The 24,507-nt window shown below is 43.5% G+C and overlaps 1 protein-coding gene across 1 annotated transcript; it reads left to right on the forward strand.

The window, feature by feature from the left end:
* Positions 1-5,087: 5,087 nt before the first annotated feature.
* LOC134496096 (serine protease 27-like) lies at positions 5,088-21,131 on the forward strand. Its single transcript, XM_063301854.1, has 6 exons — positions 5,088-5,232; positions 10,925-11,084; positions 16,891-16,945; positions 17,289-17,583; positions 18,513-18,682; positions 20,868-21,131. The coding sequence occupies exons 1-6, from the start codon at positions 5,175-5,177 to the stop codon at positions 21,096-21,098; spliced, it is 969 nt and encodes a 322-aa protein (XP_063157924.1). The 5' UTR covers positions 5,088-5,174; the 3' UTR covers positions 21,099-21,131.
* The last annotated feature ends 3,376 nt before the right edge of the window (positions 21,132-24,507 follow it).

The raw sequence follows: 24,507 nt of genomic DNA on the forward strand, positions 1-24,507 counted from the left end.
CTCACCCCGTTGCAGTGTGAAGGCATTAGTTGTGAAAATTCAGGCCCCTCTAAAGAGAGTGCAGTAGCACTGGACCTAGTGGATTGATTGATGACTTCCATACTACCTTTCCTCTGCTATATTATCAAGGCTAACTTCACTTGGGAGAAGAGCAATGACCAATCTCGATAAAATAGTTAAGAGCAGAGACATCACACTGACAACAAAGGTCCGCATAGTTAAAGCAATGGTGTTCCCTGTATTAACATATGGCTGCGAGAGCTGGACCATAAGGAAGGCTGAGAGAAGGAAGATAGATGCTTTTGAACTGTGGTGTTGGAGGAAAATTCTGAGAGTGCCTTGGACTGCAAGAAGATCAAACCAGTCCATCCTCCAGGTAAGAAAGCCAGACTGCTCACTTGAGGGAACAATATTAAAGGCAAAACTGAAATACTTTGGCCACATAATGAGAAGACAGGACACCCTGGAGAAGATGGTGATGCTAGGGAAAGTAGAAGGCAAAAGGAAGAGGGGCCGACCAAGGGCAAGATGGATGGATGATATTCTAGAGGTGACGGACTCGTCCCTGGGGGAGCTGGGGGTGTTGACGACCAACAGGAGGCTCTGGCGTGGGCTGGGCCATGAAGTCACGAAGAGTCGGAAGCGACTGAATGAATAAACAACAACAAACTTCACTTTCCGTATGAATAACTCTGCCAGACCAGGTCATATGTTTATCTAGTCCATCTCTATCATGTGGCCTCCCCCTTGATTCCCTATATTCTCTTCATTTTACTCAGGCTAGGAGAGTTATTAAAGAAAGGTTTTTAAACACTGAAGCCCAGAATAAAAGAAGACTCATTCCAGATTCCATCCAAACTCAGTTTAACCATGTTAGGTGGGAACCAGCCAACTACATCAACTCATTCATCTCTCCAGCCCAGCAAAGGTTCTTCTTCAGAGCCAGATATAATATACAGTAATAGTCTATTCTTAACACTTTTATACAGAAGATTTAATAAAACACCCATATTAGCCAAATTTGCCCCTGTGGGAATCTATTCTCCATGTGCTGCTGCACTGCTCCTTCAGCAACGATATCTGAAGACTCCTCTTCCCTCTCTTGCTACCAGTCATCCTGAGGACCTTCATGTCAATTTCCTCTTATCAGACAAGAAAAGGGTTATCGCTCATAATGAAGCCAAGTTCAGTATACCTGCTGTGAATGTGCGCAAAGAACTGTTTAAGTGCATATGACTAATATCCTTATACCTGATTTACTCATCTTATAGATGTGTGGATTGTTGGTTGGTTGGTTTTTATTTTTTATTTGCTGTACTTAGTTCATGTAAGTTTGATTTTACCTGGTCACTGAACGAAACAAATAACCTCTCTCTCTTCTGGTCCACCACGCTGTGTCACACAGTGGCCTGCAGGTGCTCAGAAGCCTGGTCTGATAGCAAAGCCCAAAATCGTCGTGTACAAGATGGGCGGCAGAGAAATTTGATAAATAAAGCCCCCATCCAAAATTGTTGCCCGGCAATCCATATTTAAGGCTGCCATCTATGGGTCTTTTCTCACTTGAAAGCCAGATGGGTGACTTTGGGCCAGTCCCTCTCTCTCAGCCTTACTCACCTCACAGGGTTGTTGTTGTGGAGAAAATAGAAGGAGGAAGGAGTATTAGGTATGCTGGCCACCTTGAGTTATTTATAAAAAGAATAAAGGTGGGATAGAAAATAAAAAAATAAAATAAAGTTCATTTTATGCCCAGTCCACGAGAAAGACAGCCTTAAGGCATCCTCGCACATGCGTACATTCTATACCATGTTAAAGTAGTATTTATCCTCTTATTCAGACTCCATCCAAAGGCAGCTTCAAGGTATACAAAATCTGTTAGTCTTTGTTACCATGATTTTAGAGGGAAGTCGAGGAACTAGCAGTGACTGGGAAGAATGTTATGGAGGCAAGATCGGGAACAGTGATGACAAGAGCCAAGAGGGAAGTTTTCTGCTGACTCCAGGATAGGTGGAAACAGAGCATTTCAACCCAGCAATGGGGAAAGTTTCTGTAATGCAGAAGGCAGTAAGCAGCCATCAGTGTCGCTATTCATTCACTCATTCATTCATTCAGTTTAGGGGCCACCCAACTCCAGATCATTCTGAGCAACTTACATTGCCCCGTTTTTCTTACATAAGAAAACCATAAAAGAAAGAAAAAAGAACTATGTACATTCAGAAAAAAATACAGAATACAAAAAACATTCCGCACCCATCCTACCCCAAGGCCTGAGAGAACAGCCAGGTCTTCAAAGACTTTTGGACTGTCATCAGGATGGGATCTGTATGGATCTTGGCAGGGATGGTGTTCCTGAGGACAGGCACCATGACAAAGAAGATGTGCTTCCTAGGTCCCAACAGATGACACTGTTTAATCGAAGGGAGCTGGAGTGTTTCCACTCTGCCCAATTTTACTGGATGGGCAGAAACTATCAGGCTGTCCCTCAAATAACCAGGCCCAATGACATGAGAAGATTCATAGCATTTGTCATGAATCCAGCAAGTTCCCTTTTAAACCCTGTTTGCCTTTGCTACAAATGTTGTCAATGAATTCCACCATTCCCACTAATGTGTGGAATTGAATCTTCCATATATACCTGTCCATGCACCCTCTTCCTTAGAAACTATACTGAAGCATATTTTTATTTGATCCTATTGCAATTACTAAATATAGTCTCAAACTATCTGTTATTTACCTTTCAGATTCATAGAATCGTAGAATCATAGGGTTGGAAAGGACCTTGGCGGTCTTCTAGTCCAACCCCCTGTCCATTCTCCTTTTATTCTCACGTATCTGATATCTGAGTCTTTCAGCTTGCCAGTAGCAAGTGGTCCTATTACACAGAGTATCCCAAAAGTCTTAGAGCAATTTTAACATCCATTTTAACTTATGAGTTTGAGTTTTTTAATTCCCGTAGACATCCCTCCATATAATAAACCTATATTGTAATTGTAATTTGCATAGATTGTATATTGTAATTCAATATGTATCTATATTGTAATTGTAATTTGATTTGTCAAACTGTGTTTGACAATTTACAGCAATGCAATATTTCCAGCATTGGTTCCCTGAAAGGGGAAAAATCTGCTCAGTGCAGAAGGTATTTGCACTTGAAATTCAGACAGATTTTGCTCACTCTTCTGGAAAGGATACAAAACAGGCACCTTGCTGGAGATGGCAGTGTTTGGCATTAGTTGAAAGATCAGGAACAAAAGTGTAAAGGCAGAGTCACCTCTTTATAGCCAGAAAACTGTTAGCAGCTTTTCTTGCTTTGCTGCCTGGGTGGTGCTACTTTTACATGGTAAAACATCCGAGCAGAGTGATAAAATGGACTTTGGATAAGTTGGCCGCCCCAGGAAAATAAGCATTTTACACTTTCATTCAGGTGTGGTATTTTATTGAGGGCCGGCCAGCTTCTAAAGAAGCAATACTGGATTACTCTTAACCCAGAGTGATAGGACTTTTGTTTGTCATCCTCAAAAACACTTAGCTCGATAACAGGAAATTACAAAGTAACAAAACCTGGAGGAGCAGAAGACAGTAAAAACATCTTTTAAAAAGGGTAGAGTACCTGGTTGCAGTGGCCATTTTGTTGTATGTATGTATGTATGTATGTATGTATGTATTTTTTTATTTATTTATATTGTCTGCCCAACTCCAGTGGACTTTAAGTTACCTTAGTCATATTTGTTGACTTCATGCAAACCATTAATTGTATGTTGCAAAAGATGCCTTCAAAGAAATGTTGGGATAATGTAATAAAAGCCTTCTTAAAAATGGCTTCTATATTTGCGGGGGGGACAACTTTGAGGATAATGGGTTGTGAAGTTCCAAACAATTTCCTAAGAAAGGGTATTGGTCAAGTTGTGGATATCTTGCCTGATAGTATGTGAGGCATGCATATCTAAACAACTTAAATGTTTCTTTTAAGGAAATAAAGTTTCTTCCAAAGGAAATAAAAACCCTAACAGTGCTGCCCTAGAAGCATTCAGTGCTTCAGTAAACTAAGCAGCAATATGACAGCCTCTTTCAAGGTTGCTTCCATTTCTCTCCTCAGCCTACTTTCTTGTCCTACTGGTGCTGATTTTTAGATTATACATTCCTCAGGGAAGAGGTGCTTAGTTTATTTGCTTTTTCTTCTTTATAAATCATCCATGAATATTGATGGTTCTCTACCTTGACATCCTTCCCTATTTTTTTACCTTGTGTTGCGTTAAGGTCACCCAAGCATTGCTAGGAAGTTTGACTTAGTAATTAGGTAAGAGGGAAAGCCTGGGTTTGGAATGTTGCTGAGGACCAGAGGATTCAGAGATATGGAATATTTGGGATGTACCACCAAATTCAGGGAGAAGGGAATTATTCTTTGATGTTTGGCAAGAAATTTTACAGTAAGGGTAACAATAGACAGTGGAACTGTTCCACCACCTGCTCTCTAAGAATGATTTCAAGAATAGGGTCAGGCAATGTAGTGTTCTTTAGACACACTGGACTTCATCTCCTTTTTGTCCCACAGCACGGCCAATGGCAAGGATTAGAGATGTGTCCCTAAGTATCAGAGAGTCACCAGGTTGCCGAGGTCCATACCAGGAAAGCATGTTCAGTTTGCATCAAGTGACTGTGGCTTTTATAACTCTTCTGCATCCAGTGCAAATACATCCAGGCGTAATGATGCAGCTGAGGTGATTTGCAGCCGAAATGTCTTTAACTGACAGCCTCCCTTTCTGTGCCTGTCTGTGCTGTATAACAAACAGAGCTGCAACAGGTGAAACTCTCCCCCTATCCTTCATGTTAGATACCTGAAATGTTTTCTTGCAATTATAAAAACAGGGAGCTCTGCCAGAAAGACTGTTGCTAACACTATGACTGGGCAGTTGGGAGGAAGCAGTGGAGATCACAAAAGAGGATGGGCAGGATGTTGACCTGGGAGTTTCTAGAGCTGAGAGAGTACTGGGAATGAGGAGTTCTCAGTTGCGTTCTCCAGCTCAGGAAGGAGGAACTGTCCTATGCTCCACCTTTAACTGTGGAATTACATTTTATGGCACAGATACTGAGAGTGGAATAAAGCAGTTTGATCTGAAACTGTCTGGAGCACAACTACGTAGGCAACATAGAAGAATAATATCAGGGAAGTGGCAACCATGGACTTTCCTTCCTCCTTGCTGGGACTAGGGCTACTGTACCTCTCTGTGGCACAAGGTGAATGATGGGGAGGGGTTGTGTGTTCAATGTTTAATCTCTCTTCTTCCAAATTCTTCTGGTATGTCTTCTTTGGAGCTCCCATGACAGCTGAAAATCAGTTCTAGAAGCTGGATTGGCCTACCTATGAGATCTTAACAAAAGGTGTTACAAACTAAGGCGAGCAAAGAAACCTCCTATTATTTTAATCTTGCGCTTTAGGAATGCCCTTCTTCTGCAACCTCCAATTTTGTTCTGTAGATATTCCCTTCTTCTTGCAGGTTTCTAGGTTGGTTGTGGGTTTTTTTTTTCCCTTTTCTTCCTTATTTTTGTGGATTCATGTTCTTCACCATTTGCCTCTGTCTTGTCTAAAAAGCAAGTGTGCATTCCATCAGGTCAATAAGATGAAGGAGACTTAAAGCTGAGATATGTAGAAACATGGTCAGGCAATACCTTTTCACTTTGTGTTTAAAAATCTCTAAGCCGGATAAATTGTACTGAAGCACTGTAAGTACTGAAGAAGCTTACCTTCCGTATTATCTTTAAGAAATCCTGGAGAACAAGCGAAATGCCAGACAAATGGGGAAAGGCAAATGTTGTTGACTTTCTTGCCAGAATGCTTCGATGCAAATTTTCTTCCCTGTTCTTATTTTCTGCTTTAGTTCTCTCTGGCTCTCACTTTAAATTCCCCAGAACGCATCATCATCATGTTTCATCTTCTTCAGTCAGTTTCACAGCCTTCACCTCATGCAAAACAACTCTTAACTTCTTTTGGTGTTCCCAAAATTTTCTCTCTCCTTCTTTTTCTTTCTTCTTTTTTTTTTTAATATATGCATCCTATTACTCTCCCTCTCAACATTTAGTTTAAGGCCAACATTTTTAGGAGTCAATGAAAGACCTGTAATCTTGAGGCCCCAACTGACAAGAATAAAAAAGCTAAGGATGCATAAAATTTCCAAAGTTTGGTTTCACTAACTCTTTTTTATTTTTCCATCTTTTTTTGTTTCTGCCCATTCTTGTATCATATTAGGAATTTAAACAAAAAAAAAAGTTTGCATGAAAGTTCAGGTGGATTTTCCTGTTCATTTCTTCTCACATATGCACTTTGTGCATAGTTTTCTGTAACGGGATCTGGGAATGACCCTGGGAGACAGCACAAAAAGACACAGCCAAGGGAATGGTCAGATGAAAGGCAACTTAGACCACAGTAGGAATGTAGGTGGGGCAAGAGGCTCAGAAGAGACCCTCCCTAGTTTCTTGGGCTGTAAAGGGGATGCGGGGGAGTGGAGAAATGCATTTTCAGACTTGCAAGATTCTGTTAATGTAACCCTACAATAAAGTAGAATTAGCTCATCTGGCTGTGTTTCCTGTCTGGTCTACCTTACAAGGCTGACATTTTCCAAATATACACATATTTTAGCACATTTTCCCCATAGCACGTATTTTTGTGCAATGCTTTGGGTGATGAATTGCTTTGAAAAATTTGGGGAAAATATCTATTTCGGTATATGAATTCATATAGTTTACGTGCTGATTAAGGAAGTGCAAATTAGGGACGTTCTCATCCAAATGGAAACTGAACAAACTTCTCATCCATATTTAACACAGACAAAGCTTCTCACCCCTTTTTTAGGAAAAAGAGGTTATATAATTTCAAGAAACTTAGAGTGGCCCATAATCTTATCGCTGTATTTCTTTCAAAGTGGTCAAGATAGCATATCAGAGACTTCTAGGCAGTCTTCCATAAGGCCTTCAAAATTACTGGACTTTGTTAACTCCTAGATAGTTCTGTACAAATGTTGGGTGGCGTCACAGCAAAATCCACTGAACCATGAACCTTCTCATTGACCTGACTTCCACATTTCACCCAAATCAGGAAACCTTAGTTATCAGCTTGGGAACACCCTGTATGGTTCCTTTTACAAGAATTCTTGACAACTGCTATTAGGACCTAAGATACATATACACCAGACATACAGCATTTTATGCAACTCTCCTTTGATTTGATTCAAATCCAGACATTCCTTAGAAGGTGATAACAGCTGTTTCTGGGACCACGCATGTTAGGAAATAAATCCTAATGCAGATGATTTCAAGTCCAGTTCTTCTGCCCTGTTCTATATTTAACATTTTGCTATGGCTTTTATGTAATGTCTCGATTGTTTGTTCTATGCATGAGGTTTTCTTTTTACTTTCCAGGCCTTGGACCAAAACTGTTTGTTTGTTTGTTTGTTTGCACAGCCTGGATAGAAACTGAAAATGTTAAACTATAGTCAGTTAGACCTGACCTAACTTCATTGCAATTGTAGTGTATCAAGGGGCTGCTGGCCAGCTGGTGTTTCTAGCTTTCAAAAACTAGATAAAACCATTCTACTTGTTGAATTAGGGTGGGGGTTGGGATTTGGGTTAAAAGAGTCCATTAGAAATTTGGGCTTTTTCTTTTCTTCAGTGTGTGTTGGTTGCATGTTGAACTTCTTGCTCTGGGTGTGGAGGCTTGTGGTATATGGTTGTGTCAGGCACCTTGCTACAAGAGCTTATACCCAAATGACCTCCTTGTACAAACCAAAGACTTGTGGCTGTGCCGACTAAAGCCAGAATATGAGCCTCTGAATCAAGCCTGGACCAACTGGGACCCTTTCCCCTGCTCCTATTGACAGTTCTATATTATTGTGTTCAACTTCAGTGTTACCTGTCATCTGAAATATCTTTTTTTTTTAATTGTCACAGATGTTGCTAGGTCAAACACAGCTAAAAGGCTTTCGGTGTATTGGAAGCATGGGAGAAATGGAAGGAAGCTAAGCCACTGAGAAGAACAATGTACAGCATATTGGTTAGGGCTACCAGATCTAGAAATCCACTAAATGGCAGCAAAGCGTTTACAGATAGTCTTCGCTTAACAACCATTCGTTTAGTGATGGTTTGGACTTACAACGGTGCTGAAAAAGCCAACTTGCAACCAGTCTTCACATGACTGTCACAGCATCCCTGCGGTCACGTGATCACAATCTGGGTGCTTGGCAACCAGTTCACATTTATGACCATCGCAGCATCCTGTGGTCATGTGCCCACCATTTTCAACCTTCCCAGCCAGCTTCTGGCAAGCAAAATCAATGGGGAACTGCATGGTCACTTAACGACTCTGTGGTTTGCTTAACGGCCACAGTGATTTGCTTAACAACCACCACAAAAAATAGTTGTAAAATCAGGTCAGATTTGCTTACTGACCACTTCACTTAGCAACCAAAATTCCAGTCCCAACTGGTCATTAAGTGAGGACTACCTGTACTTTCTGTATTTTTTTGCTGCCATCTCATGGCTGTCCAAATTTTTGCAGTCCACACCTGCTAACCCTGATGTTGATAAACCTGATTTAAGGCAGATTTGCAAATATCAGAAGAAAAGATCCAAGTAAACAAGGTTTCCAGTTTGAGATGTGGTTGGAGTCCTTATTTTATATTTTGCTAAACATTCTTCTGGGCTCTAAAATATTCAGTAGCTCAGGGTAAGTAACTTTTGGATAGTCACTGTTTTCTCTGGAGGCCTAAAGTTCACAATGGGCAAAGTGAAAATACAGACAAATGGGACAGATCATCTACTGTATATGGGTGAGGATACCTGTTCCTTTCATGTCTTCCAGAGGAAGCAAGTAATTTGGAGCCGGGGTTAAAGGAGAATTCTTAGTCCTCCCCTTAGCCCTATCACACAGGTCCATCTAACTTCTGACCAAGCATCCCTGTCCCAAACTGTTAAGTTCTGGTTCATAGACATGAGAAGGTTAATGTGTTAGAAAGTTCTGTTTCTAAGTTGATAAAATAGTTCTGGACAAGGGGATGCCTAGATGAGAGCTAGGAGTCGAAGACATAAGCTTTCTCTTCTTACTTGTATGACTAATCTGAGTTCTTGTGCCAGTAAAAAAGGGCTTATTAAATCTAATTTTTATCTTTTTGACTTAAACATTAGAGAGGTAAATTAAAATATACTCACATTCTAGTTCTGTATGTACTTATTTTGCAATCAGTTACATTGAACTAAAAGCACCACTGAATCACCAAAGGGTGAAAATAATGTGCTACATACATACTGTATATGCATACATAGCAGAGGTATGCCTAAAATGGGGAATATGTCTTGTTTTGAGTCCTGGAATAAACTATTGCACTATGGAGGTTCTACCAAACTGTTTCAAGCAAGCTACAATTTAGCAGAAACAAAATCTGGAATACTTTGGCTGTTCCAGGTTTCACACTAAACAAAATCTGGATGACACAAGTGGAGAATGGCAAATGTGCATTGCCCTGTCTCTCCCCTCCACAGGTCCTAGCATAGCATGTCCCACCAGCCCATCTATCCCCCTCTTCCCAGTGCCTTCTCTTCCCTCTCTTGCCTGTCTCCCCACAATCCATGATGTCATTGCCTTTTTCTCATTTCCCACCCCCCACCCTCCATACCATACAATTTCTGCCTGTAACCAAATAGCATCGCTTCATTCTTTGCATGGACCTTCTCCTTCTTAGCATTTTTCCCGTGCTATGGCAGGGTCCGCTTGTTCGTTGCATGGACCAAACCATCCAAATTTGGTGTGTCTTGGTTCCAGAACCAACTACCTCAAGCCAACTGTTCTGTGAATGGAACAGTTCATACATGGAACAATCTGCACTTCCCTTATACATACAGTCTTTAGTCCTGCTATTCCCTTCTGAGTGAACAACATTAAGCAAAATGCAGAAAAAGAACAAGAAATAGGAAGTTAAAGAAATTAAAGACATGAGAGAAGAAAAGAAATATACTAAGTCTAGTGTACATCATCACCCAATAATTTAATGTATAAAAATTACCAAGATCTGGTGAGACCACATCTCTTGAGATTTTAGTGACCATGCATGAAATTTCATGGGACAGAGAATTGGGGATTTTGTTCAAAATCCCCTAAGATCCTACATGAGACCACAAAAATCTTCTAAGATCTCACAAGTGAAGAAGGATGATATCCAAAACCCAGAAAAAGTTCTCCACCCTTGATATCTATCAAAGATCAAGTTTAAACTGTAAACCTATATAGATGTAAAGCCTATTTACATGTCAGTCTAAGTGTGGCATATGATCAACACAATCATTCCAAGGGTGCTATTCAGCATTCATTTGATATGATGTTTCTGTGCCTATCTAATAAACAATATTCTCAAGGATGCTTACAATAGACCTACTTGTAGGCATTCCAGTTGCAATGCCTGCCAAGATGTTCCAAATTATCTCAATCACCTGCACCTTCCTCCATTGGGGAAGGCATAAATCAGTTGAATAAAACATCACAGCAAATATTTCACCTGGAGTAACCAGGGAGATCCTGGTTACTCTATGTTAGTGTTTCTCAACCTTGACAACTTTAAGACCTGTGGCTTTCAACTCCCAGAATTCCCCAGCCAGCATGGTTGATTTCTGATGCACTGTAGGATTGGGATCAAATGCTTATCAATCTGTGTGGCATGGGAAACCATTTGTGGTCTTAGTAGTGTTAACCAAGACTTCACAGTAAACAATAGCATGTTTGTCTACTTACTTTGGCATGACATGTTATCTGAACAGAGTTGTTATATTCCATCAATCGGGTTCGGATGTCAGATGTTTCATGAATTATGTGTATCAAGCCTTCCATTTTGCTGAACATTGCAAAGGGTTGCTAAGAAGCCTGCTGTTTCTTCTCTTCTCTGTACAGAATGTGGACAACCAAGAAACCCACGAATTGTTGGAGGCCACGATGCCACCAAGGGGAAATGGCCGTGGCAAGTCAGCATTCTCAGGAGTAATCAACATATTTGCGGTGGCTCAGTTATAAGTGAACAATGGGTACTATCGGCAGCTCATTGCTTCTATAAGTATGTATGAAATATGTGTTGCTAGAAAGCCTCACAAAAGCTTCACTTAAGCTGCTAAATCGGACTAAAGCTGCTCACCAGTGAGCTGTAGTTTCAGTGGAGCCATGTTAGAGATGGGAGAAAACAGAAAAGCTAATTAGTGAGCCAGGAAGCAGGCATGTAAAAAGCAACTTGGGGCAGAACCATATAAGGATCTTTTATAAGACCAGAAAGAATGCTTTTGTGAGGTAAGAAGCTGATTGGGTTGCTGATAAACAATAGAGAGTCCCAAGGTCATATGCAGCATTGTGAGATCTTGTCTTCTGCTCCCAGAGGTGATTAAAAAAGACTTTAAAAAATTACTAGGGGTAAAAGGTTACATACTCAAGAAGCCATCCTAGCAATACATACAGTAGCCTTGACACGTGATGTTTTTTGACTGCTCAGCTCATAACCCCAGGATCTTCTGGTGTTTCTCACCCAAGTTTTAACCAGGCTTCAGCCTGCTTAATCACCAAGCTAAGACAAGGTTGGTGTCATGAGTGCCGATGAGCTGAAGACATCAGCACATTGGCACACATGACAAAGACAAGGAAGCAGAAGGAAGGGACACAAAATAAGCATAGCACGCAAAGCCATCACGACACAAAGAGAAGGAAAAGAAGACAAAGACAAGGCGGATCACGAGGCACACCCAAGCTATTAGCAGGAGCGCCACGGAGATCGCCCAGCGGACAGCAATCATCGGCTGAAGGAGGAGACCGATGATGGGCGATCCCGGGGCACCCGCAGGGGCCCCGCAACCCTACACCTACCGGCACGAAAGGATGCAGGACAAAGGGCGGGTGACGTAACCTAAGGAGAGGGGGCGCTGACCGGCACGAGGTATTTAAACCCCGCACCGACGCGCTCCCTTCACTCTCGGCTTTTTTCCACAACTGACACTACGTGATGAATAAAACAGAACCTGCTTCAACCGAACCAGTGTCTGTGCTTTACTCAGCGGTAGGCAGTGCATGACATAAAGCCGAGAGTCACAAACTCAGGCTCGCCGAGCCCCACCGGACGACAACGAGCTGCGGGAGGAGTAGACGGCGGGAAGACCAGGAACGATGAGGCCGGCGCGACGCGGACAAGGGGGGCGAGCCGCACGGCAAGAAGCAGAGGAGGACCGATCGAGGCCAGAGGCACCGCGGACTCCCGGAGCCATGGACACCCACCCGGCCCAACCCGAGCCTCAGCTCCAACCCCAGGGGGAGATGGCGATGGAGGCAACCCGGCCACGGGAGGGAGCAACATACCTCCCGAGACCAGCGGAGAACCCCTCGCCCCACATCGCACCCCAGCCACGGGAGTGGAGTGGCAGCCCAACGGCGGTAAGCACAGGGGAGGACGAAGAGGCAACCCAGCCGATGGCGGAGGAAGCGGACCAACGGACGAGATTGCCTGAACCCCACCGGCGACCCACCCCCACCGACACACCGATGGAACCAGCCCCAGCGGCGGCGCGGATCGCGGACGGGGACGCACAAGCTAGACTTGCGGCTATGGAGGCCCAGCTGAAGGAACTCCGGACCATGCTTCAATCGTTGATGCCCCCGGCGCCGCCCAACGACGCCCCCGCACAGGTCCACACCCCGAGCGGGGCGTTGCACTCCCACGGGCCAGATAATGATCAACAAACGGCCCAGGCGGATGACGCCACAGGCCGGGAAGTGAGAGGAGGGGGCTCACAAAACGCCCGGGCCCCAAAGGACTTCCCCATCTTCTTTGATGGGAACCCCGCGAAACTGTCGTTCTTCATTACGAACGCCAGGGAGTTCATGGGGAGGCACGGACACTCCTATGACTCTGAAGCGGACAAGATCGCAGCCGTGACGATCAAACTACAAGACCGGGCGGTGGACTGGTACGTCCAAATGTACGAGTCCAGCTCCCCCGCCCTCGCCAACTTCCACGCCTTCATCACCGAGATGAAGCGCTACTTTGAGGACCCACTAGCCAAAGTGAGGGCGAAAAGCTCACTCCAAAGACTCAAACAGGGCGCACGCACTGTCCCGGACTACGCCCTCGAGTTTAAAGCCCTCGCAGGGAAGATCAATGACTGGTCCGAGACCACCCTGCTGGAAATGTTCAAAAGGGGGCTCAACCGCGACGTACTCCAATGGGCCCTCTACCGGGACGACCCGGAGACTCTACACGGCTGGATCCACCTCGCGGGGAAAGCAGAACACGTGCACCGCACCTTCCTCATGGCAACGACGGAAGACACGACCAACACCTGCCCAAAGGTACCCGCACCACACGTGGGGACGGCCGGTCCCACATACCCAAGGAAGAAATTTAATCGCGGGCCCTGCGGGAGGTGTGGAAAACTGGGGCACAAGACGGCAGATTGCTTCGCCAACCGACCGCCGGCTAGTGCTCCCAAACCCGCCCCGAAAACTAGCCTCAAACCACCTAACCCGCCGCCGCCCCCCCACCGCCGAATGACCGGAGCCACAGCGACACCAGACGAAGGCTGGGACGCCTACTGGGGGGGAGAGGACGCCGTAGACCCAGACCAGCTGGCGGGAAACGCTCCCCGCCTGCCCTAAAACGCGCCGCGAGGCAGGCGGTGGGACAGCAGCGCGGACCACTTCGATAGAACGGCGAAAGCTCCGTTATAATGGCGGCAATCAAACTCTCTGCCGGCAACAGAGTCACCACGGCCGCGGCACTAGTGGACTCGGGGTGCTCGAAAAACCTGATCCACCCCGACATAGTCGCCAAACTCGACCTCCGCTGCTCCCCCCTCCCCACGCCGCTGGCATTCCACCAGCTGGACGACTCAACAGCGGGAGGGAAACCAGCCACGATACAGACCGAGCCGGTCACCCTGCAAATGGGCACCCACACCAAACGCACATCGTTCGTAGTCACCCACATAGGACGACCCATCGCAGTCTTGGGAATGCCATGGCTCACGACAAACAACCCGCGCATCGACTGGGAGACCCGCACCTTCCTATTCGACGACGGCGAGTACCGGGCACCAGTTCCGGCGGGCAGAACCAACCCCACTGTGGGACGAGCAGAGGCGGCTACCCAGGACAACACAGCTACCCCAGCAGACCTACCGGAACAATACGCTGACTTCTCCGAGGTCTTCGGAGAGGCGGAAGCTGATCAACTACCCCCCCACCGCAAGACGGACTGTCGGATTGACCTGCTGCCCGACGTCCCCTTACCTAGGCTGAAGATCTACTCGATGACCCTGAAGGAGATGGCAACCCTCCGGGAGTTCATCAATAAAAACCTAGAGAGGGGATTCATAGAGCCAGCATGCTCACCGGTCGGAGCCCCCGTCTTATTCCGGGAGAAAAAAGACGGCACCCTACGGCTCTGCACCGACTACCGGGGCCTAAACACAGCTTCCCTGTCCAATAAATACCCCTTACCCCTGGTAAAAGATATGCTCGCCCACCTGTCCACGGGCAAGGTCTTCTCCAAGCTGGACCTTCGCGAGGCGTACTACCGCATCCGAATCAGGGAGGGGGACGAATGGAAAACTGCGTTCAACTGCCCCCTAGGCGCCTTCCAGTACAAAGTGCTGCCGTTCGGACTAGCGGGGGCCCAGGGGGTGTTTATGCAGCTCATCAATGAGGTTCTGCATGAACACCTGTTCAAAGGGGTCCTCGTCTACATAGACGACGTCCTTATCTACACCAAAACGCATGAGGAACATGTGACCCTAGTCAGACAAGTCCTCGATAAGCTAAGAAGGGCGCAGCTCTATGCCAAACCCTCAAAGTGCAAATTCCATAAAGCGCGCCTAGACTACCTGGGGTACCGAATCTCCAGAGACGGCATAGAAATGGACCCCGCAAAAGTCGAGGCGGTGGTGCACACTGGGAACACACCCTAGATGAACACGAGGTAGAGGGCGGAACAAAGGGAGGGGCGAAAACACTCCGGCGGGCAATTAAAAAAAAAAAAAAATTTGACAGCTCTCCTAGGGGACAACCCGCAAGCCGGGGGGGGCACTATTTGGAAGGGGGGCGGTATGTCATGAGTGCCGATGAGCTGAAGACATCAGCACATTGGCACACATGACAAAGACAAGGAAGCAGAAGGAAGGGACACAAAATAAGCATAGCACGCAAAGCCATCACGACACAAAGAGAAGGAAAAGAAGACAAAGACAAGGCGGATCACGAGGCACACCCAAGCTATTAGCAGGAGCGCCACGGAGATCGCCCAGCGGACAGCAATCATCGGCTGAAGGAGGAGACCGATGATGGGCGATCCCGGGGCACCCGCAGGGGCCCCGCAACCCTACACCTACCGGCACGAAAGGATGCAGGACAAAGGGCGGGTGACGTAACCTAAGGAGAGGGGGTGCTGACCGGCACGAGGTATTTAAACCCCGCACCGACGCGCTCCCTTCACTCTCGGCTTTTTTCCACAACTGACACTACGTGATGAATAAAACAGAACCTGCTTCAACCGAACCAGTGTCTGTGCTTTACTCAGCGGTAGGCAGTGCATGACAGTTGGACAAATGGTAAAATTTGCTATGGCATGCAAAGATCAGTCCTGATTCAAAACAGATGGTATGTTGAGCAGGATGACATTCAAACTTAATTTATATTTCATTGACATTTGATAGGGTTAAGATAACCCTTCTCTCACATTTAAAATTACACTTTGTTAACAACTTTTTGAGGTTTGCACAGGCTGCAGCTAAGTTTTTAGGTGCCACATGCAGCCCTGGATTTGCATTTCTGCTTTAGATAGAAGGACTACGTATGACCGACCCTTAGCAAAGTAAGGAGCTGGCCCTTGATTAGCTGGCCTCTCCATTTGAGTGCAATGTGACTTTTGTGAACTGTTGCTTAAATTGGAGGACAGGTTTTTGTATTAAGTCTCAGAGAGTCACCAGATCATTGGTGGCTTCAGAAGGGGAACAGGAGGCAAGGGCACCTGCACTCCAGCCAAGGAGCTTCCCCACCAACCTCTACCACCATCACCATCCACCCAGTTTAGCTGGACCACATGATTTGCTGCAGGGAAAAGCACGTTTTTAGGGCTATCATATCTAGGCTGCAAATATCCAGAAGACTGCCAGATGACAGCAAAGAAAGACTCCCAAACTCCTTGCTGCCACCTAGTGGTCATCCAGATGTTGCAATCCAGATAGAGTAGCCCTAACGTTTTACATATTCATTTTCTTAGACTTTTTTTTTCTTCCAAAAAATTGGGCATTTTTCACAAGTTCATTAAGCCCTTTAAAGAACAGACTTGAGGAGGTCTGACTGCAACTGCTATAGGTCAGAACACTGATAAAGAAGTACCTGTAACACCTGGATACATATTCTCAAGAAAAGGGGTAAGGATTAGGAGAGAGAGTCCACTCCCAAGAAAAAATTGTTTTGCAATTTCAAATTCAGTCAGTCCTTTATTTGAAGGATCATCTCCATATGCTTTTGCATGGCATTAATTAGTAGAGCAATAAAGAATGTCCTCCCCAACTGTGTTTTGTGATTGCCTACCCCCAGCATCAGAGCACGTTTGTGAAGAAGGGAGCATCTCTGTGGCAGCCACTTTGGGAGTATCTTATCTTTTCTTATCGATTTATAGGAATGCCCAACTCAAACAGTATGACTCTGGGTGGCATACTGCAGGAAACAATAAACCAAAAATAACCTCATCACATTAAAAAAAAATTCTGTGTCTGAAGTATGATCATTTGTGCCTGGGCCTTTGTGCCTCGAGTGAGAACTCTGGGTTGATTTGTTTGATGATCCATTTACTTGTTTTCTTGGCTGTCCACACTATTCTCAAGAGTCTCCTCCAACATTGGAGGCAAGAAGGACAGTTTGGAGAGCAAGGAGCAGAAAGTGGGGGAAACCAGCTATCAGCATTATTTCTAAAGCAGCCAAACCATGGTTTAGTCTAAGGACTTTTTAAAACTTGAATGAAGACTCAAATAAAGGTAGCTGATTTCTGTCTTTAGGTGTCAGCATTACATATCTTCAACTAAACAAGTACACCATTATAATCTACTTCAACACAGCTGAAGTTTGTTTTAATGTTAAACTATGGTTTGCTTAGCTCAGACTTAGCCTGATGTGAGAACTCAGGAACTATAGTTTTCAATTCATGGTGTATGACGTATCTTTTTAAACAGGCCGAGCCAGCTTAAATTTAGCCAAGAAACCATTCTAGAAATATAATGGTTAGCTCTGCTTTTGTGTTTACAACAGTCAACCTGATTACAAATACACAGTGCTGCTGGGTGCCTACCAGCTCCAGAAACTCTCATATGATGAAGTATATGCAGAGGTGAAAAAAATTGTCCTCCACCCAGACTACAATGGGAAGAGCGGCTCCCTTGGAGATATTGCTTTAATTCAACTGCAAAAGCCAGTGATTTTCACCAACTCCATTATGCCCATCTGCTTGCCGATGCCCTCTGAAAAATTCTCGAGGGGAGAGGATTGCTGGGTCACCGGATGGGGAGCAATTAAAGAGCAAGGTGAGGCACATAGAAGGAACCTACAGGCTGATTAGCTTAATATTTTCTTGGAATAAATGGGTAGAAAATGTGAATAGTAAAGCCCATAACAGTGTGGAACAGAAGTAAACTGTATCTTTCTTTCTAATTCTTTTTTCTTTTGGGCCAGGTTTCCACCTTTTTAAACCATCATTTCTATCTGTGAATCTCGGGGGTGTGAATTAGTGGTTCAGAGATGTCCCAAGAAGAGGCTCAGGCAGAATATTTTGCTTGTGTAGGATAGGACTGGAGAGAGTTAAGTATATTGGATACTTTATGCACATTTGTTAGTGCTTTTTCAAATATTAAATGTTTTCTGACAAATGGCACTTTGTGGCCACATTTTTGTGGTACAACCACAAACATCCGCATCAAAGCAATGACATGTGCATGGTAACATCATGACGTACTTGCATCCCAATTTTTTACACAAGTAATTTATGGGTATTGTTTCACGATGTTATGATGAACGTTTTGTCCCCTCCCGGGTGCAGTCTTGGGAAAGAGACAATAACCATTTCATGGTTTATAAACTGCAATGACTAGGTTTGCACATAGCGTTAAAGCAGAACTGGCAAAGTTCATGATGGCTTAGAATTTAGAATTTAAGCTGCTGAGCAAATTTAGCCCCATCTTGCCTGGGGCACAGCTTTGTACAGATACACAAATCCTGCTGTGCCTATTTATACAGCACACCCATTGCTAAAAATGATGCATGTCCAACCAGGATATTTTCAAACTGCTATTCTCTTCATTACTGTAACCCAGTGTTTCTCAACCTCAGCAACTTTAAGATGGTTGAACTTCAACTCCTCCTACGCTGGCTGGGGAATTCTGAGACTTGAAATCCACCCATCTTAAAGTTGCTGAGGTTGAGAAACATTGCTGTAACCCCTTCCTCTCTCCCACAGTAAACTTGCCAGCTCCACTAACACTCCAGGAAGTGAAAGTGCCGCTTGTAAGCCGGAGAGACTGCAGCCTGATCTACAAGCAGTTTCCAGTTTGGGACCTGGTCAAGGATCCTATCAAGCCTGATATGTTCTGTGCAGGTTCTCCAGAAGGTGGGAAGGATTCCTGCCAGGTATGATGCTCCATATTGGTTCTTGAATTTCTTACATCCATGGGGTTAAATTCAATTACCTCTTTTCTTCTGTAACATGAGCGTGTATGGAAAACACACTATCCTGGCATGGCAGTGATGTTTTATGATAATTCATGGTTACCATCTTTAAAACTGTAAATGACAGACAAGTACTGAGGGGTCATTCTTTCTATATGATGCCTGCCCCTCTCCCACTGAGATATTTGAGAAGGTTCACCAACAGTTATTGCGGCTTGTCTTTTTAGCAAGTTGGGGCTGAGCTCTCTCTTTAGCATCTAATTCTTTGCAATGCCCTCCCTGCTGAGGTGAAGGTCCTAACCTCTTTGTCCACTTTGCAAAAAGCCCTAAAAGCACCCTTTTTAAAGCACATTTGTTCAAATCAGATCACCATTTATTGGCTACATTAACACTGTGTTTCCTAATAGATTACCTTGATCTGTATGAATGTTCAGTTGAATGTTCAGTGGTTGGTTTTAATTGTTTCTTTATTCCTTGGAAGAAGAGTGACTTAGCTCCAACTGGGCTACTGTCATTCATATAATTTGACAATGATGGGTCAAAGCAGTGGAAGGGCATTATAAGCAAATTGTTCTCCAATGGTCTCTTGTCTGAGCATCTATAATCATTAAGAACTGAGAAGGCAAAAGCTGTCCCCAAGCAGCAGGTTGGAGATATAAAGCTTTCTCAGTCTTTCAGAGAATATCATAAATTCTTTCTAGCAGCTTAGTGATTCTCACTTACCTGTCCCAATTATTGATGCATATTTTCCAGAGTTCAGTCTGATGTTCTCCACTCAGCATTATTAGAAAGTAGATACATACTATCTCTCAGAGGTTTTGTCCATCCAAATCAGGCTAAACTGAATCAATTACACATCTTACTTTCTTTCATGACCACAAGGAAGCACTGCATTCTTGTAAACCAGTAGTAGAAATGTTTTAAATATCCATAGTCAATATTCCTGTCCAGAATAACATTCATTCAGATCAAGGTAATCTATTAGGAATTACAATTAGGAAACACAATGTTATTATTGCCAATAAATGGGGAGCTGACTTAAATAAATGCATCTATTGTATGATTTTTCAAAGCTTTTTGTTGTTGCCTTTCGGGGGGCAACCAGCTGAGATTTCCTCAAAATGACAAAATGTGTGTTGTGATGCCACAATGCAAGCCTCACCCTCTTTGTATGTGCATGCAATGTTATCTACCCCTGACACTGCTGTTCAATATGTCAATTTTTCAGGTGAAGCGATTTCCCACACTTTTAAAATAGCACAGATCCAATGATAGGCATGTTTTATTTTTCCACTGTTTTGCAGTAACAAAGCCAGCCACTGAGAATAGAAAATTAATTCATGTTTCTGTTACATCAATGTAGATGCATTTGCAAAAATCAACAGGTAGAGTCCTTATGAAAGATTTTGGGATGATTTTTCCCAATTTCTTCAAAAACATTTACTGAAATTGGGCATGGCTTATTGGGCATGGCCACCACAGATGACAATACATGCCAATCGACTAACAGCCCGACCTAAGTAATCTGGAAAGGTCATAATTAATACAGTGCAATTTTAGCAGACTATAGTACTTCTGTATTATTTTGATAGTCCATTCCTTATAGCTTGAGGAAGTATGGAATTTTATGTGTGGAATTCTATGCCCATTTGGTACTATTAAAAATTGACAAGAGCCTTCAGTAGTCAATGTTACAATAATTTTAATAAAACAAATGCATAGGATTGTTCCCAATATTACAGATACAGGTAGTCCTTGTTTAGTGACTGTAATTGGAGCCAGCAATTCAGTTGTTAAGCAAAGCAGTCGGTGAGTGAAAATCACATGACCACAATTGTGCTTGTGATTTTACACAGGACAACGCATACTGACTGACTGTAATGGCAAACACATGACTGAGAGAGAGATGCTGCGAAGGTTGTAAATGCGGGCATTGGTCACAAAGTTACGTCTTCCTCACCTTTGTAACTGCAATCAGTCATTAAATGAGGCACTTGCTAAATGAGGACTACCCATAGTGGCTAAAATTAGTGAGAATGTGACTGGCCTAAGAAATAAGTGACTGAGGTAAGATTTAGACTCTACTTCAGCTCATTCACATATATACCAATGTCCCCCTCTCTCTGTTTATGTCTTTCTTCCCCAGGGTGACTCGGGGGGACCCTTGACTTGCCAACTCCAAGGAAAGTGGACTCAGGCTGGGATTGTGAGCTGGGGAATTGGATGTGCCAGCGGTTTATACCCTGGTGTCTACACTTCAGTGCCTTTCTATGCTGACTGGATCAGAAATGTAATGGAGGGGAAAAACAACGGAGGACTGCAAAATGTACCCACTCTAGTAATCCTTTTGTTGTCCCTTGGAATGGCTGTTCTTTGATATCTCTTTGCCTGCAGCCTGTCCGTTAACTCAGTGCTTCTCAACCTTGGCCACTTTAAGAGGTGTGGACTTCAACGCTGAGAATTCCCCAGCCTCTTAAAGTTACCAAGGTTGAGAAGCACTGAGTTAACTGAATGAGAATGGTGGGCTCTGCTTAAGGGCACTCCAAATCACCACAAACAGTCAGGTAGAAGTTCCAGGAAGCCCACCGCTAGCTGATCGATCTAACTTGTTTCAAAGCGTGTTGCTGATGATTTCTGCCAGTACAGCCTGCTCCCCAAAGCAATGGGAACTGTCATGTAGAGAAAACACTGAGAATTTTTTGCCCCACCATGAATATTAGGACATCTTTCCATGATATTAAAATTAGTATTTGAAGGTCATAATACAAATACATAAGGCATATTATTTTTAAAATAATTTGCAGAGATGTAAAAGTTCTGGAAACTTTTAAACCACACAAAAACACCTTTTTCCCCTTGGGAGAAAAATGGAAAATTTGGGGAAAATTGAAGTATATCAAGTATTCATTTTATAGGACTCTTTATTGATTTAAATTTACTTTGCTACTTTAAGAACCTGCCATATCATATGCTTAACTTGGTTTACTCTTATAAACATCATGTCTGACATTTATTAAATGTAAAAGTACAATTTAATCAGACAATAATATTTCCTCACTGAATTTTAAAAAAATGTTTTTAAAATGTTCCTTTGGCCTTTCTTTGCATTTCTCCTGTCCTTTGTGACCTTATCATGGGCAGATCCACTAGCCTGTGGATAGAAATTCAGCAGCTGACAGGCCCATAGGCCAATAAGGCGCTGATTCATCTGTAGTTCTTTGGTGAAAACAGTTGCACTTCCTTAGTCTTCCACTGGAGAACTAAGGTACACTCTGTAGAAAGGAATTTTAGTTACTCTGACTTTCTTGAGTATTACAGATTAATGTTAATCATGGGGTGGGGGAAGAATAAAGGACAATAATATATGAGCACCTTGTATTATTCATTATTTTAAAAGGAAATATCTGATTGGACCTTTTGTATGCTTTCCAAAATTTGTGGAGGGTGGGGGGATAGGCTTGGGAGGTAAAAATGGGGGTGGGGAGATGTTTTCTGAATTTTTCCAAGTCTTCACATCCATACTAATGTAGCACGAAGTGGTGATTAAACAGTTAACTTATGTGAGTTTAACTTATTTGGTTTGGGGGTATTTCAGATACATAGAAATTGTATTGTCCTTTACATGTAGAACATATACTGTCGTACAAATACTGTACAAAGATGGAATATGCCCAGAATGAGTATTAATGACTTAGCAGAAATGCCTAGTTGAACAGGTCTCCAGTACGATTAATGAACAAAGTCAAGGACGCTATCAAACAGAAAAGGCTCCTTCAGAAAAGTGAAGCCTTGCCTAGGGAATAAAAGGTAATATCATTTTCAGCAAAATGTATGCAAGAACAACAAAGTGTGAGGAAAGATAAAGAGTTGGGTTGAACTGAATATCAGGAACAATCTGATGTCCAGGGATATATGCTAATTTTCTATGTGCAAAGTGCTGCTATTTACAGGGAAAGCAGTTCCCATTAAAATAATAGTTTAAAGCCTTATCACATGATTCTGTTACAAGCATAGGCCAACTCTAACATATCTGATATCAATAGCTTGCAGAAAATGCTGTGCAAGATATGTAAGAGGGCATATTAGATAGAAAACACTTCCTCTGACAAAGTCTGCATTTATGCAAACCATAAAAGAAAAAACTCACAGGAAATCAGATTCCACAGTCTCCCTGTGTCATTAATGTGCAATTCTTTATATTGTCCGCGGTTTGAATTGCTCATAAACAAGAGCTTAAAACTGAATAATTATTGTTGGTAGTATTTAAGCATCTAAAACTGAACCTTGTTTCGGTATCGTACCTGCTGTATGGTGGTGGGTGTTAAAATGCAGTAAGACTTGAGATGGCAAGAAAATTAATCTCCAACAGCCTGAAGTTTGTTGTGAATTCTCAACAGCAGAATCATAAAACAGAATTAAATGGTAGACACTGAATACAGTGATGGAGTTTTTAAAGGTTAATAAAAAAAAACTCCAAGCAGCAAACAGCAATCTTGCAGAGTACAAGCATGAACCAAAAAAGGAACTTGCACGTTAAGCTTAATTATGTTCAGAAATAAATTCAGTCTTCACATAGTAGTTAGATGAAGAAAAATAGAGATAGGTAAAGGTAAAGGTTTCCCTTGACATTAAGTCCAGTCATGTCTGACTCTAGGAGGCGGTGCTCATCTTCATTTCAAAGCCAAAGAGCCGGCATTTGTCCGTAGACAGTTCCATGGTCATGTGGCCGGCATGACTACACGGAACACCGTTACCTGCCCACCAAAGTGGTACCTATTAATCTATTCACATTTGCATGTTTTCGAACTGCTAGGTTGGCAGGGGCTGGGACTAGCAACGGGAACTCACCCCGTCACGCGGATTCGAACCGCCGACCTTCCGATCAGCAAGCTCAGCAGCTCAGCAGTTTAACCTGCAGCGCCACCGCGTCCCTATAGATAGCTTACTTTTATTCAGTAGATCTAGATACAGGTAGGTTCATAGTAGAAAGCATTTAATCATCACTGGTTCTTTGTAGACACTTTCTGAAGTGCAAGAGCTGCATCCTGCAGCAGCTCCTGCTTGCAGGTCTGCCAGAAGGGTAATGGAGATTGTTAATCCCCAAGCCCAAGAAGGAGGAGGAAGTAGAAATCAGGTGACCCATGTCCCACAAGTACAATAGAGATGCATTTACTAGAGTGACCCCCTTATGCTTATGAGACAATGCTGAGTTGATTCCTGATAATTCCAACATACAGGACAGACTGATCATTTGCTGTGGAAAATTTAAATTTGGTTCCTCCATAAGAAAAGCACACAAACTGGGAATTCCTACCATTATTTATTCAACCTGTAAGAGTTAATTAAGGTTTGTCAGTGCAAGGTGCTTTGCACCACGAGGGAAATGCAGTTTTCCTCAAGGTAAAGATGTGACACAGTTCTCCTTGTGGATGTGTTTCGTGTCACCCCAAAATGTCTCTAGGCAGCTTAGAAGGGACAGAAGGGACAGAAACCTCTTCTAGTTAGCAGAAGAGTTGGGCTCAAGGCAATGAGAAGCAAAGTACTGTTTCGCTTTGTTTTTAGAAGCAGCTGGCATGTTGCTTTGCAAAACAGGCCTTCGTCCATGTAAAAACCCTGTTGAAGATGTTCATTGGCCTATTACAGGCAGTCCTCACTTAGCAACCACAATTTTGACCAGCAACTCTGTTGATAAGCACCGCAGCTGCAAAGCAGAAAATCGCATGACTGCAACAGGCTTACGACCTCACTTCCCCTTCAGTCGTTAAGCAAAACATCACATGACTTGT

The sequence above is a fragment of the Candoia aspera genome, chromosome 4 (assembly GCF_035149785.1).
Source record: "Candoia aspera isolate rCanAsp1 chromosome 4, rCanAsp1.hap2, whole genome shotgun sequence".
Classification (NCBI taxonomy): domain Eukaryota; kingdom Metazoa; phylum Chordata; class Lepidosauria; order Squamata; family Boidae; genus Candoia; species Candoia aspera.

Excerpts from the sequence above, each read along its gene's own strand:
- LOC134496096 (XM_063301854.1), top strand. The coding sequence starts at position 5,175 with ATGGACTTTCCTTCCTCCTTGCTGGGACTAGGGCTACTGTACCTCTCT. Across the intron at positions 11,085-16,890 it reads GCAGCTCATTGCTTCTATAA|AGTCTCCTCCAACATTGGAG; the intron begins GTATGTATGAAA and ends ACTATTCTCAAG. Across the intron at positions 18,683-20,867 it reads GTGGGAAGGATTCCTGCCAG|GGTGACTCGGGGGGACCCTT; the intron begins GTATGATGCTCC and ends TTTCTTCCCCAG.